A 12,747-nucleotide genomic window follows, 5' to 3' on the forward strand; every position below is an offset into this window, starting at 1 on the left:
TGAGCTGATCACAGAGGGGAGCTGATTCCGGCAAGGGGCCGGCTCCGGTCTCAGAGAAGAGACCCACCAGGGGATCTTCTCCCACTGGCCGCACACGGCCCTGTCCCACTACGGCTCCATCACGTTGACTGGTCCCCGCGGTGGCTGTGAGCCCGGCTGGGCAGTTCCACCACATCGTTCTCCTCATTCAGCTGCTGGATGACCTTGAAGGGCCCGTCCCAGGCAGGTTGCGGCTTATGCTTCCTCACCGGGATGAGACCCCTCACCTGGTCCCCGGTGCCGTAGGCCGAGCGGTCGTACCGGATCTTCTGCCTCCCTTGGGCCCTGGCTAGGTTCTCCCTGGCCGGACCCAGGAGCTCAGCGAGCTGTTCCCGGAAAGTCAGTCCATGCTCCAGCACTGATTCTCCATCGGGGGAGGCCTTCCCCTCCCATCCGTCCCCCACCAAGCCCAGGGGACCCTTCACTCTCCTCCCATACAGTGGCTGCGAAGGGGAGAACCCCGTGGATTCCTGGGTCACTTCCCTGTACGCGAACAGCAGGTGTGGTAAATACTCATCTCGGTCCTGCAGATGCTGGCCCAGGAAAGTCTTCAGCATCATCTTCAGGGTCCCAGTGAAGCTCTCCAGCAGCCCCTGAAGGGAATCTCTCCCTGCAGCCCCCCTTAAGGGTTCCTCAACGCTGTGGCCAGCAAGGCCCTTCAGCTTGTCTAAGGAGGGATCCTTCTGCAGCTCCATCTGAAATTCAGCTGCAACACACGTGGGAAACTGAGGCACGCCCCATGTTCATACCAGCCAGTGAGGAAATCCCCCACTTGGTGACATGGGGTCCCGCGCTCTGCCCCCCAGGTGACCCCGGTGCTGGGCGTGGTGGCTGTGGTGCTGCTGGTCGTGGTGCTGCGGGAGCCGCCGCGGGGGGCCGTGGAGCGTCTCTCTGACTCCTCCCTGCGCTACACCTCCTGGGCCGCCGACCTCCGGGCGCTGAGCCGCAAGTGAGTGGGAGAGACCTGTGGGTACTCAGCAGGGGCCAGGGATGGGAGGAGCAGCAAGTGGGGGGGGTGTCAGACAAATAGGGGGTCAGGAGGAGGTGGGGCTGGGAGGAGCAGGGCGCAGGGAGTGGGGTGGGGTTGGGAGTCTGGGGAGCTTAGAGGAGTGGGGGATGGGGAGGAGTGAGAGGCAATGGGGGTCAGTGTGCAGCTGTGAGGAGTGGGGCTGAGCTGGGGATTGGCAGGGGACCCGGAGGAGTGGGGCGGGGCCCGGGGGCTGGGAGAGGCAGGAGTGTGGGTCAGTGAGGGGCTGGGGGGAGCAGGATGGGATTGGGGCTCAGGGGGGGTCTGGGAGGGGCAGAGCTGCAGGTTTTGCGGGGGTCTGGAGGTTGGCGGTAAGCTGTGGGGAGCAGGACGGGATTGGGGCTCGGCGTGGGGCTCTGGGAGGGGTGGGGCTGGGGGTCAGCAGGGGGGCTGGGAGGAGCAGGAGGGGATTGGGGATCGGGGGGGCTCTCACATTTCCCCCCCCCCCCGGCAGCCGCAGTTTCGTGCTGTCGTCGCTGGGCTTCACGGCGGTGGCGTTCGTGACGGGGTCTCTGGCGCTATGGGCCCCGGCCTTCCTGTACCGCTCCTGCCTGGCCACGGGGCAGAGCCGGCCCTGCCCCGACGGGGACACCTGCAGCTCCCAGGAGAGGTGAGCGATGCGGGGGGCCCAGCCCTGAGCTCCCCCCGGGAAAGGGAGTCACCGGTGAGCCCTGAGCTCTGACCCTCCCCATATCGGGGCCGTTCTCTCCCCCGTGACCCCCGAGCACTGACCCCCCCAGTGTCAGGGCCGTTCTCTCCCCAGTGACCCCCGAACTCTGACCCACCCCCAGTGTCGGGGCCGTTCTCTCCCCGGTGACCCCCAAGCTCTGACACCCCCATATTGGGGCCGTTCTCTCCCTGGTGACCCCCGAGCTCTGACCTCCCCCCGCAATGTCGGGGCCGTTCTCTCCCCGGTGACTCCCGAGCTCTGACCTCCCCCCCCAGTATCGGGGCCGTTCTCTCCCCTGTGACCTCCGAACTCTGACCCAGCCCGAGTGTCGGGGCCGTTCTCTCCCCGGTGACCCCTGAGCTCTGACCGCCCCCAATGTCGGGGCCGTTCTCTCCCCGGTGACCCCTGAGCTCTGACCCCCCCCCAGTGTCAGGGCCGTTCTCTCCCCGGGAACCCCCGAGCTCTGACACCCCCATATCGGGGCCGTTCTCTCCCCGGTGACCCCCGAACTCTGACCCACCCCCAGTGTCGGGGCCGTTCTCTCCCCGGGGACCCCCGAGCTCTGACACCCCCATATCGGGGCCGTTCTCTCCCCGGTGACCCTCGAGCTCTGACCTCCCCCCCCAGTATCGGGGCCGTTCTCTCCCCTGTGACCTCCGAACTCTGACCCAGCTCCAGTGTCAGGGCCGTTCTCTCCCCGGGAACCCCCGAGCTCTGACACCCCCATATCGGGGCTGTTCTCTCCCCGGTGACCCCCGAACTCTGACCCACCCCCAGTGTCGGGGCCGTTCTCTCCCCGGGAACCCCCGAGCTCTGACACCCCCATATCGGGGCCGTTCTCTCCCCGGTGACCCTCGAGCTCTGACCTCCCCCCCCAGTGTCGGGGCCGTTCTCTCCCCGGGGACCCCCGAGCTCTGACACCCTCATATCGGGGCCGTTCTCTCCCCGGTGACCCCCGAGCACTGACCCCCCCCATGTCGGGGCCGTTCTCTCCCCGGTGACCCCTGAGCTCTGACCCCCCCCCCATGTCGGGGCCGTTCTCTCCCCGGTGACCCCCGAGCTCTGACCCCCCCCCCCCATGTCGGGGCCGTTCTCTCCCCGGTGACCCCCGAGCTCTGACCCCCCCCCCATGTCGGGGCCGTTCTCTCCCCGGTGACCCCCGAGCTCTGACCCCCCCCCCCATGTCGGGGCCGTTCTCTCCCCGGTGACCCCTGACTCCCCCTGTCTCCGCAGCCTGATCTTCGGCCTCATCACCTGTGTGACGGGCTTCCTGGGCGTGGGGGCGGGCGTGGAGATCTCCCAGCGCCTCCGCCGAAGCAACCCCCGGGCCGACCCCCTGGTCTGCGCCGCCGGCCTGCTGGGCTCCGCGCCCTTCCTCTTCCTCGCCCTGGTGTGTGCCCAGGGCAGCAGCCTCGCCACCTATGTGAGTGCCGGGGCGGGGGGCCCCGGGGCCGGGGGGGAGCAGGGCCAGGGGGCCAGGGGGGAGCAGGGCCAGGGGGGAGCAGGGCCAGGGGGTGCCAGGGGGAGCAGGGCCAGAGGGTGCCAGGGGGGCTGGGGGGAGCAGGGCCAGGGGGTGGACACCCCACACACTCGTGGGCCTGGTGCCCAGCGTTGGCAGGGGAGGGAGGACCCGGGGAGGGGCAGGGGGGGTCCTTAGCCTCAGTAACCGGCTCCCTCCTCCCACAGGTGTTTATCTTCATTGGGGAGACGCTGCTGTCCCTGAACTGGGCCATCGTGGCAGACATCCTGCTGGTGCGTCTGTCCTGCCGCCCCGTGCCCGGAGCCACAGGGCCAGCGACCCCCCCAGCCCGCCCTTAGCCGGCCCCGGGAGCGACCCCCCCGCCCCGCCCTTAGCCGGCCCCTGGGAGCGACCCCCCCGCCCCGCCCTTAGCCAGGCCCCGGGAGCGACTCCCCCACCCCACCCGTAGCCGGCCCCTGGGAGCGACCCCCCCACCCCGCCCTTAGCCAGGCCCCTGGGAGCGACCCCCCCACCCCGCCCTTAGCTGGCCCCTGAGAGCGACCCCCCCACCCCGCCCTTAGCCGGCCCCTGGGAGCAACTCCCCAGCCCTTAGTCGGCCCCTGGGAGCCACTCCCCCACCCCGCCCTTAGCCAGGCCCCGGGAGCGACTCCCCCACCCCGCCCTTAGCCCGCCCCTGGGAGCGACCCCCCCACCCCGCCCTTAGCCAGGCCCCGGGAGCAACTCCCCGGCCCTTAGCCGGCCCCTGAGAGCGACCCCCCCGCCCTTAGCCAGGCCCCAGGAGCGACCCCCCCGCCCCGCCCTTAGCCGGCCCCTGGGAGCGACCCCCCCGCCCCGCCCTTAGCCGGCCCCTGGGAGTGACCCCCCCACCTCACCCTTAGCCAGGCCCCAGGAGCAACTCCCCGGCCCTTAGCCGGCCCCTGAGAGCAACCCCCCGGCCCCGCCCCGCCCCGCCCTTAGCCGGCCCCTGGGAGCAACTCCCCGGCCCTTAGCCGGCCCCTGAGAGCAACCCCCCCGCCCCGCCCCGCCCTTAGCCGGCCCCTGGGAGCGACCCTCCCCCCCCGCCCTTAGCCGGCCCCTGGGAGCGACCCTCCCCCCCCGCCCTTAGCCGGCCCCTGGGAGCGACCCTCCCCCCCCGCCCTTAGCCGGCCCCTGGGAGCGACCCCCCCCCGCCCTTAGCCAGGCCCCGGGAGCGACCCCCCCCCGCCCTTAGCCAGGCCCCGGGAGCGACCCCCCCGCCCCGCCCTTAGCCAGGCCCCGGGAGCGACCGCCCCGCCCCGCCCTTAGCCGGCCCCTGGGAGTGAACCCCCCACCTCGCCCTTAGCCAGGCCCCGGGAGCGACCCCCCCCCCGCCCTTAGCCGGCCCCTGGGAGCCACTCCCCCGCCCCGCCCTTAGCCAGGCCCCGGGAGCGACCCCCCCGCCCCGCCCTTAGCCGGCCCCTGGGAGCAACTCCCCGGCCCTTAGTCGGCCCCTGGGAGCGACCCCCCCCCCGCCCTTAGTCGGCCCCTGGGAGCGACCCCCCCCGCCCTTAGTCGGCCCCTGGGAGCCACTCCCCCCCCCCGCCCTTAGTCGGCCCCTGGGAGCCACTCCCCCCCCGCCCTTAGTCGGCCCCTGGGAGCCACTCCCCCCCCCCGCCCTTAGTCGGCCCCTGGGAGCCACTCCCCCCCCGCCCTTAGCCGGCCCCTGGGAGCCACTCCCCCGCCCCGCCCTTAGCCGGCCCCTGGGAGCCACTCCCCCGCCCCGCCCTTAGCCGGCCCCTGGGAGCCACTCCCCCGACCCGCCCTTAGCCGGCCCCTGGGAGCGACCCCCCCAGCCCGCCCTTAGCCGGCCCCTGGGAGCCACCCCCCCACCCCGCCCTTAGCCGGCCCCTGGGAGCCACCCCCCCACCCCGACCTTAGTCGGCTCCTGGGAGCCACTCCCCCACCCCGCCCTTAGCCAGGCCCCGGGAGCGACCCTCCCACCCCGCCCTTAGCCGGCCCCTGGGAGCGACCCTCCCACCCCGCCCTTAGCCGGCCCCTGGGAGCGACCCCCCCGCCCCGCCCTTAGCCAGGCCCCGGGAGCGACCCCCCCACCCCGCCCTGGCCCTTAGCTGGCCCCTGGGAGTGACTTGGGGCGGCAGGGACAGACAGACGGACACAGAGCAGGGGGAGGGGGCAGGGACAGACGGACGCACTGACTGGGATGGATGGGGGGCAGGCCCCCCCCCCGCCTGTGCTGACCCGGCCCCTGTCGCCCACAGTACGTCGTGGTCCCCACACGCCGCTCCACGGCCGAGTCCTTCCAGATCGTCATGTCCCACTTGCTGGGCGACGCCGGCAGCCCCTACCTCATCGGCGTGGTGAGTGCACGGCAGCGGCACTGCTGGGGGGAAGTTCGCAGCGTTGGGGGGGAGCTGGGGATTGTGGGATGGCTCCGCTCACCCTCTCTGCCCCCCAGATCAGCGACAGGATCCAGCGGGGCCGCCCCCCATCCTACCTGCTGGAGTTCCGCAGCCTGCAGTACGCCCTGATGCTGAGCGCCTTCGCCGGGGTGCTGGGGGGCGGCTTCTTCCTCGCCACCGCGCTCTTCATCCAGGGCGACCGCAAGCGGGCCGAGCTGAGCGCCCAGGGTACGTCCCTCTGCCCCCTAGCCCCGTCGCCTCCCTCTGCCCCCTAGCCCCGTCGCCTCCCTCTGCCCCCTAGCCCCGTCACCTCCCTCTGCCCCCTAGCCCCGTCGCCTCCCTCTGCCCCCTAGCCCCGTCGCCTCCTGCTACTCCCCCCGGCCCCCACCTCGCCACCGCGCTCTTCATCCAGGGCGACCGCAAGCGGGCCGAGCTGAGCGCCCAGGGTACGTCCCCCAGCCCCCTAGCCCCGTCGCCTCCCTCTGCCCCCTAGCCCCGTCGCCTCCTGCTACTCCCCCCGGCCCCCACCTCGCCACCGCGCTCTTCATCCAGGGCGACCGCAAGCGGGCCGAGCTGAGCGCCCAGGGTACGTCCCCCAGCCCCCTAGATCCATCGCCTCCCTCTGCCCCCTACCCCCGTCACCTCCCTCTGCCCCCTAGCCCCGTCACCTCCCACTGCTCCCCCCGGCCCCCACCTCGCCACCGCGCTCTTCATCCAGGGCGACCGCAAGCGGGCCGAGCTGAGCGCCCAGGGTACGTCCCCCAGCCCCCTAGACCCGTCGCCTCCCTCTGCCCCCTAACTCTGACACCTCCCACTGCTCCCCCCGGCCCGCACCTCGCCACCGCGCTCTTCATCCAGGGCGACCGCAAGCGGGCCGAGCTGAGCGCCCAGGGTACGTCCCTCAGCCCCCTAGTCCTGTCGCCTCCCTCTGCCCCCTACCCCCGTCACCTCCCTCTGCCCCCTAGCCCCGTCACCTCCCTCTGCCCCCTAACTCTGACACCTCCCACTGCTCCCCCCCGGCCCCCACCTCGCCACCGCGCTCTTCATCCAGGGCGACCGCAAGCGGGCCGAGCTGAGCGCCCAGGGTACGTCCCCCAGCCCCCTAGATCCATCGCCTCCCTCTGCCCCCTACCCCCGTCACCTCCCTCTGCCCCCTAGCCCCGTCACCTCCCACTGCTCCCCCCGGCCCCCACCTCGCCACCGCGCTCTTCATCTAGGGCGACCGCAAGCGGGCCGAGCTGAGCGCCCAGGGTACGTCCCCCAGCCCCCTAGATCCATCGCCTCCCTCTGCCCCCTAGCCCCGTCACCTCCCTCTGCCCCCTAGCCCTGTCACCTCCCTCTGCCCCCTAGCCCCGTCACCTCCCGCTACTCCCCCCGGCCCCCACCTCGCCACCGCGCTCTTCATCCAGGGCGACCGCAAGCGGGCCGAGCTGAGCGCCCAGGGTATGTACAGCCCCACAGCGCCCCCCACTGCCCCAAAATCTTGGGCATCAAGAATCGCGCCCCCCCGCACCTGCAGCTCTGTGCCCACCCTGTCAGCCCCCCTGACTCTCCCCCTCCCCCCGCCAGGTCTGCTGCAGGAGGAGGCCGAGCCGGAGGAGCGGATTGTGGTGCCGAAGCGCGGCCGATCCACCAAAGTGCCCGTCTCCAGTGTCCTCATCTGAGATCAGCACAGACACCCCCGGCTGGGGTCGGGCGCCGCCTGCCGGGCAGAGGCTCTCGGTGCCCCCCAGGGGCCAGACTCGGGGGGCTGGTGGAACTGTGCCAGTTTGGGGGGCTGGTATTTTATGTGGGCATGGAGCCCACCCGTGAAGGAAATGGGGTCAGGGACTGATGGATGGGGCACCCTGGGCTGGGGTGAGCCAGGGACCCCCAACTTAACATCCCCAGGCCCCTGGCGCAGGGAGGAGCTTAGGGACCGAGATGGGGGGCTCTTGGATTCCTTGGGGGGCAGGCTGTGAGGCCCCCCCAAGGTCATACAGGTCCCCACTGCATTGTGGGGGGCTGGAGTCCTGCCCCCTTCCAGCCGCCATGTTTTCACCCCATTAAACTCTTTCTTACGTCTCCTGCTGCTGGTCTCTGTCCCGGGGGGGCAGAAATCCTGGCCGTGCTGCCGGACCCTGCTCCCCCCCAGGAGGGCACTTGCCCCCCACTCCACCCCCCTACCCTGGGTGTGAGCTCTGCTCCTCGCTGAGCCGCTTGCCCCCTTGCACAAGAGCGTGAGCCCTCGTGCCCCTGTGGGGGGGCCCCTCCCGAGCCTCACACACCTGCCGCTCACTCAGTGCTACGACTTCCTGCCGGGAACTCATTGCCCGCCGCAGCTTCCTGCCGGGGGGAGAGCGCGAGCAGGGCGGTGTGGGTGGTAGCCCTGGAGGAGCCAGCACCGGACGCGCCACGGCCCAGGTAGGTGCCCCCCCCCCCCCCCCGCCCGGCCCGGCTGCAGCCACAGGAAGCCGGACGTGGCGTCTGTCCCCCGGGGCCGGCCAGATTCACAGCCTCTCCCCGCCGCCCCCGGCTGCAGTGTCACCCTGCCATCGGGGTGACCCTACCGAGCGCTGGATATGGGGCTGGGGCCCTCTCGGGGGGCCGGGCGAGGTCCCTGGACTGGGGGGTCTCCAGGCCCCCTGCCTGTGAAATCCCCCCCTTCTCCTGCAGGGGAGTGGGAGGGGGGCCGCTCAGCTCCCCCAGATCTCCAGTGCCTGGCCCAGACCCATGGCGCTATTCCCCAGACCCCGCACGGCCACTCCCGGAAACGGGGGGCTGTGGCCCCCCAGCTGGGGCTCCTGCCTGTGACCCCTGCAGGGACAGCGGTGGGGGCAAGGCACTCAGTGGGGGCCTTGGGCGGGGCCGGAGATGGGGCCTGGCCCGGGGCCCGCTGGGGGGTCCGCAGATGAGGCCACGAAGGGGTCAGTGGTGACCCTGGGGGGCTGCCCGGAGCAGCAGTGTCGCCGTGGGGCACGGTGGGGCTGGGCACCGGGGGGCAGCGTCTCCAGGGTGCGCCGCGCCCCCCGATACCATCTCGGCTTTTCCTGTTTTGCTGCCTCAGCAGCGCGAGCTCCATCTCGCGGGGCGTTGGCGTGACCGCGGTGCCCCCCTCAGGCCACCAGCGTGCGACCAGGGCCCACGCCGAGCTGGCTGGTCACTCAACTGTGCCGTGGGGCTGGGGCCCCGCATCCCCGACCCACAGCCCCATTAGCACTGGGCTCCCCCACTGCTCCCCCCACACTTCTCCGGCGCCCCTCAACCCCGATCCACAGCCCCCGTTAGCCCTGGGCTCCCCCACTGCTCCCCCACACCTCTCCGGCGCCCCTCAACCCCGACCCACAGCCCCCGTTAGCCCTGGGCTCCCCCACTGCTCCCCCACACCTCTCCGGCGCCCCTCAACCCCGACCCACAGCCCCCGTTAGCCCTGGGCTCCCCCACTGCTCCCCCACACCTCTCCGGCGCCCCTCAACCCCGACCCACAGCCCCCGTTAGCCCTGGGCTCCCCCACTGCTCCCCCACACCTCTCCGGCGCCCCTCAACCCCGACCCACAGCCCCCGTTAGCCCTGGGCTCCCCCACTGCTCCCCCACACCTCTCCGGTGCCCCTCAACCCCGACCCACAGCCCCCGTTAGCCCTGGGCTCCCCCCCTGCTCCCCCACCTCTCCGGTGCCCCTCAACCCCGACCCACAGCCCCCGTTAGCCCTGGGCCCTCCCCTGCCCCCCCACCTCTCCGGCGCCCCTCAACCCCGACCCACAGCCCCCGTTAGCCCTGGGCTCCCCCACTACCCCCCAACCTCTCTGGTGCCCCTCAACCCCGACCCACAGCCCCCATTAGCCCTGGGCTCCCCCCCTGCTCCCCCACCTCTCCGGTGCCCCTCAACCCCGACCCACAGCCCCCGTTAGCCCTGGGCTCCCCCACTACCCCCCAACCTCTCTGGTGCCCCTCAACCCCGACCCACAGCCCCCATTAGCCCTGGGCTCCCCCCCTGCTCCCCCACCTCTCCGGTGCCCCTCAACCCCGACCCACAGCCCCCGTTAGCCCTGGGCCCTCCCCTGCCCCCCCACCTCTCCGGTGCCCCTCAACCCCGACCCACAGCCCCCGTTAGCCCTGGGCTCCCCCACTACCCCCCAACCTCTCTGGTGCCCCTCAACCCCGACCCACAGCCCCCGTTAGCCCTGGGCTCCCCCACTGCTCCCCCACACCTCTCCGGTGCCCCTCAACCCCGACCCACAGCCCCCGTTAGCCCTGGGCTCCCCCACTGCTCCCCCACACCTCTCCGGCGCCCCTCAACCCCGACCCACAGCCCCCGTTAGCCCTGGGCTCCCCCACTGCTCCCCCACACCTCTCCGGCGCCCCTCAACCCCGACCCACAGCCCCCGTTAGCCCTGGGCTCCCCCACTGCTCCCCCACACCTCTCCGGCGCCCCTCAACCCCGACCCACAGCCCCCGTTAGCCCTGGGCTCCCCCACTACCCCCCAACCTCTCTGGTGCCCCTCAACCCCGACCCACAGCCCCCGTTAGCCCTGGGCCCTCCCCTGCCCCCCCACCTCTCCGGTGCCCCTCAACCCCGACCCACAGCCCCCGTTAGCCCTGGGCTCCCCTCTCCTCCCCCACCTCTCCGGTGCCCCTCAACCCCGACCCACAGCCCCCGTTAGCCCTGGGCTCTCCCCCCCCCGCTGGCACCCCTCAATGGTGATCTTGATGGCCCCCCCATCTTCTTCTCCAGCTCCCCCCACCACCCCGCTGGTTCCTCTCCAGTGAGTTCCCAAGCGCTGCCGGTTTCCGACCCTAACCGACCCGGTGGTTTGTGGTCGGCCCTTGGCCACGCTCCAGGGCTCACGCTGCCCCGGCCAGGGCCTGTTTGCAGGAGCCATGCTAGCAGGGGCTGCCCTGGATGGGGGCCTGGCGGGGGGGCGTGCAGGGCTGTGTCCCTCTGACACGGGGACTGGGACAGGAGCAGGATGGGGGTTGTGACTGGGAGCCAGGACTCCTGGGTTCTGTCCTGCTTCGAGGGTGGGAGCGTCTAGTGGGTTAGAGTAGGGGAGCTGGGGGTCAGGACTCCTGGGTCCTCTCCCAGCTCTGGGAGGGGAGCGGGATCTAGTGTTTAGAGCAGGGGGGTCAGGACTCCTGGGTTCTGTCTCCAGCTCTGGGAGGGGAGTGGGGCCCAGTGGTGGGGGTGGGGGCAGGCTGGGAGCCAGGACTCCTGGGTTCTGTCCCCAGCTCTCCTGTGTGACTTGGGGCTGGTCCCTGCCCCCCGTGGAGTGTTAGTTTCCTTTCTCACGCTTTGTGTGTTTGGGACTGTCTCTTCCTCTGTGTCTGGGCGGCAGCACCCCAACTCATGGGCCTTTGATCTGGGCGGGGGGAGGAGCCCAGGGAGTTCGGGTCGGTCCTGCCATAATAAGGCACAAGAAGTGAGGCGTGACCCCGGCGTGGGTGGGGATGGTGCAGGCGGCCGGCACCCGGGGCAGCGGGAGCCTGGCAGGCCCCAGGGTCTCTGGCGCAGGGGCCTGGCCTGCGTGTGAGCTGGGCCCCGCTGCGGCTGCGTTGCCGGGAGCTCGGGGCAGGCCCCAGCCGCGGCTCCCTGGGGGCGGCAGCTGCAGCGAGAGCCGGGCGCTGCTGGGGTGGAAACCGCAGCTGCAGAGACGGAGCTGAGCAGCGCCCGAGCCGGCAGCCCTGGTCCCTCCACCCACCTGCTGCAGCAGCAGATCCGGCCTCCCCCACCCCGGTGACTCACCCTCCCCCCCACAACCCCCCAGGAGCCGGCGGGATCCGGCCCCACCATCGGCCCAGCCTGGGACCCAGCGTGCTCGGTGCTGCACATACCCTGCGAGAGACGGCCCAGCAATGGCGGGCTTGGTGGCCAAGGGCCTGGGGCAGATCCCACAGTCCAGCAGCAGCAGAGTCAGGGATGAAACCCAGGAGTCCTGGCTCCCGCCCCCTCCCCACTCCAACCCACCAGGCCCCGCTCCCCTCCCAGAGCCTGGAGAGAGCCCCATGCATGGCTACAGACTAAGGACCGAGCGGCTGGGCAGCAGTTCTGCGGAAAAGGACTGAGGGGTGACAGTGGACGAGAAGCTGGCTATGAGTCAGCAGTGTGCCCTTGTTGCCAAGAAGGCCAATGGCATTTTGGGATGTATAAGTAGGGGCATAGCGAGCAGATCGAGGGACGTGATCGTCCCCCTCTATTCGACATTGGTGAGGCCTCATCTGGAGTACTGTGTCCAGTTTTGGGCCCCACACTACAAGAAGGATGTGGATAAATTGGAAAGAGTCCAGCGAAGGGCAACAAAAATGATTAGGGGTCTAGAACACATGAGTTACGAGGAGAGGCTGAGGGAACTGGGATTGTTTAGTCTGCGGAAGAGAAGAATGAGGGGGGATTTGATAGCTGCTTTCAACTACCTTAGAGGTGGTTCCAGAGAGGATGGATCTAGACTGTTCTCAATGGTAGAAGAGGACAGGACAAGGAGTAATGGTCTCAAGTTGCAGTGGGGGAGGTTTAGGTTGGATATTAGGAAACACTATTTCACTGGGAGGGTGGTGAAACACTGGAATGCGTTACCTAGGGAGGTTTCAGAGTAGCAGCCCTGTTAGTCTGTATCCGCAAAAAGAACAGGAGTACTTGTGGCACCTTAGAGACTAACCAATTTATTTGAGCATGAGCTTTCGTGAGCTACAGCCCACTTCATCGGATGCATAAAGTGGAAAATACAGCAGATGTTTTTATACACACAGACCATGAAAAAATGGGTGTTTACCACTGCAAAAGGTTTTCTCTCCCCACCCCACGCTCCTGCTGGTAATAGCTTATCTAAAGTGATCACTCTCCTTACAATGTGTATGATAATCAAGGTGGGCCATTTCCAGCACAAATCCAGGGTTTATCTCCTTCCTTTGAGGTTTTTAAGGTCAGACCTGACAAAGCCCTGGCTGGGATGATTTAGTTGGGGGTCGGTCCTGCTTTGAGCGGGGGAGTTGGGGGGGGGACACGACACCTAGATGACCTCCCGAGGTCCCTTCCAACCCTGATCTTCTATGAGTCCTGCCTCCCAGACCCCACCGCCCCGCTCCAACCCACCAGGCCCCACTCCCCGCCCCGAGCTGGGAGAGAACCCAGGAGCCCTGGCTCCCCTCCCCCACCCCGCCCCCAGGTGCGATGGAGGCCCT

The 12,747-nt window shown here is 70.0% G+C and overlaps 1 protein-coding gene across 2 annotated transcripts in view; it reads left to right on the forward strand.

Moving 5' to 3' along the window:
* SPNS1 (SPNS lysolipid transporter 1, lysophospholipid) overlaps nt 1–7,658 on the forward strand; it is an 18,216-nt gene extending 10,558 nt beyond the window's left edge. Inside the window, exons 7-13 of one of the 2 annotated variants that reach the window (XM_084652630.1) lie at nt 846–988; nt 1,521–1,676; nt 2,970–3,159; nt 3,423–3,488; nt 5,454–5,552; nt 5,651–5,822; nt 7,164–7,658. In XM_084652630.1, coding sequence (XP_084508756.1) covers nt 846–988; nt 1,521–1,676; nt 2,970–3,159; nt 3,423–3,488; nt 5,454–5,552; nt 5,651–5,822; nt 7,164–7,258 — 921 coding nt within the window. In that variant the 3' untranslated portion in view covers nt 7,259–7,658. The remainder of the gene's footprint in view (nt 1–845; nt 989–1,520; nt 1,677–2,969; nt 3,160–3,422; nt 3,489–5,453; nt 5,553–5,650; nt 5,823–7,163) is intronic. The other variant, XM_084652631.1, reaches the window with a different exon arrangement.
* The last annotated feature ends 5,089 nt before the right edge of the window (nt 7,659–12,747 follow it).

The sequence above is a fragment of the Lepidochelys olivacea genome, assembly GCF_965140295.1.
Source record: "Lepidochelys olivacea isolate rLepOli2 genome assembly, contig: Scaffold_29, whole genome shotgun sequence".
Lineage (NCBI taxonomy): Eukaryota > Metazoa > Chordata > Testudines > Cheloniidae > Lepidochelys > Lepidochelys olivacea.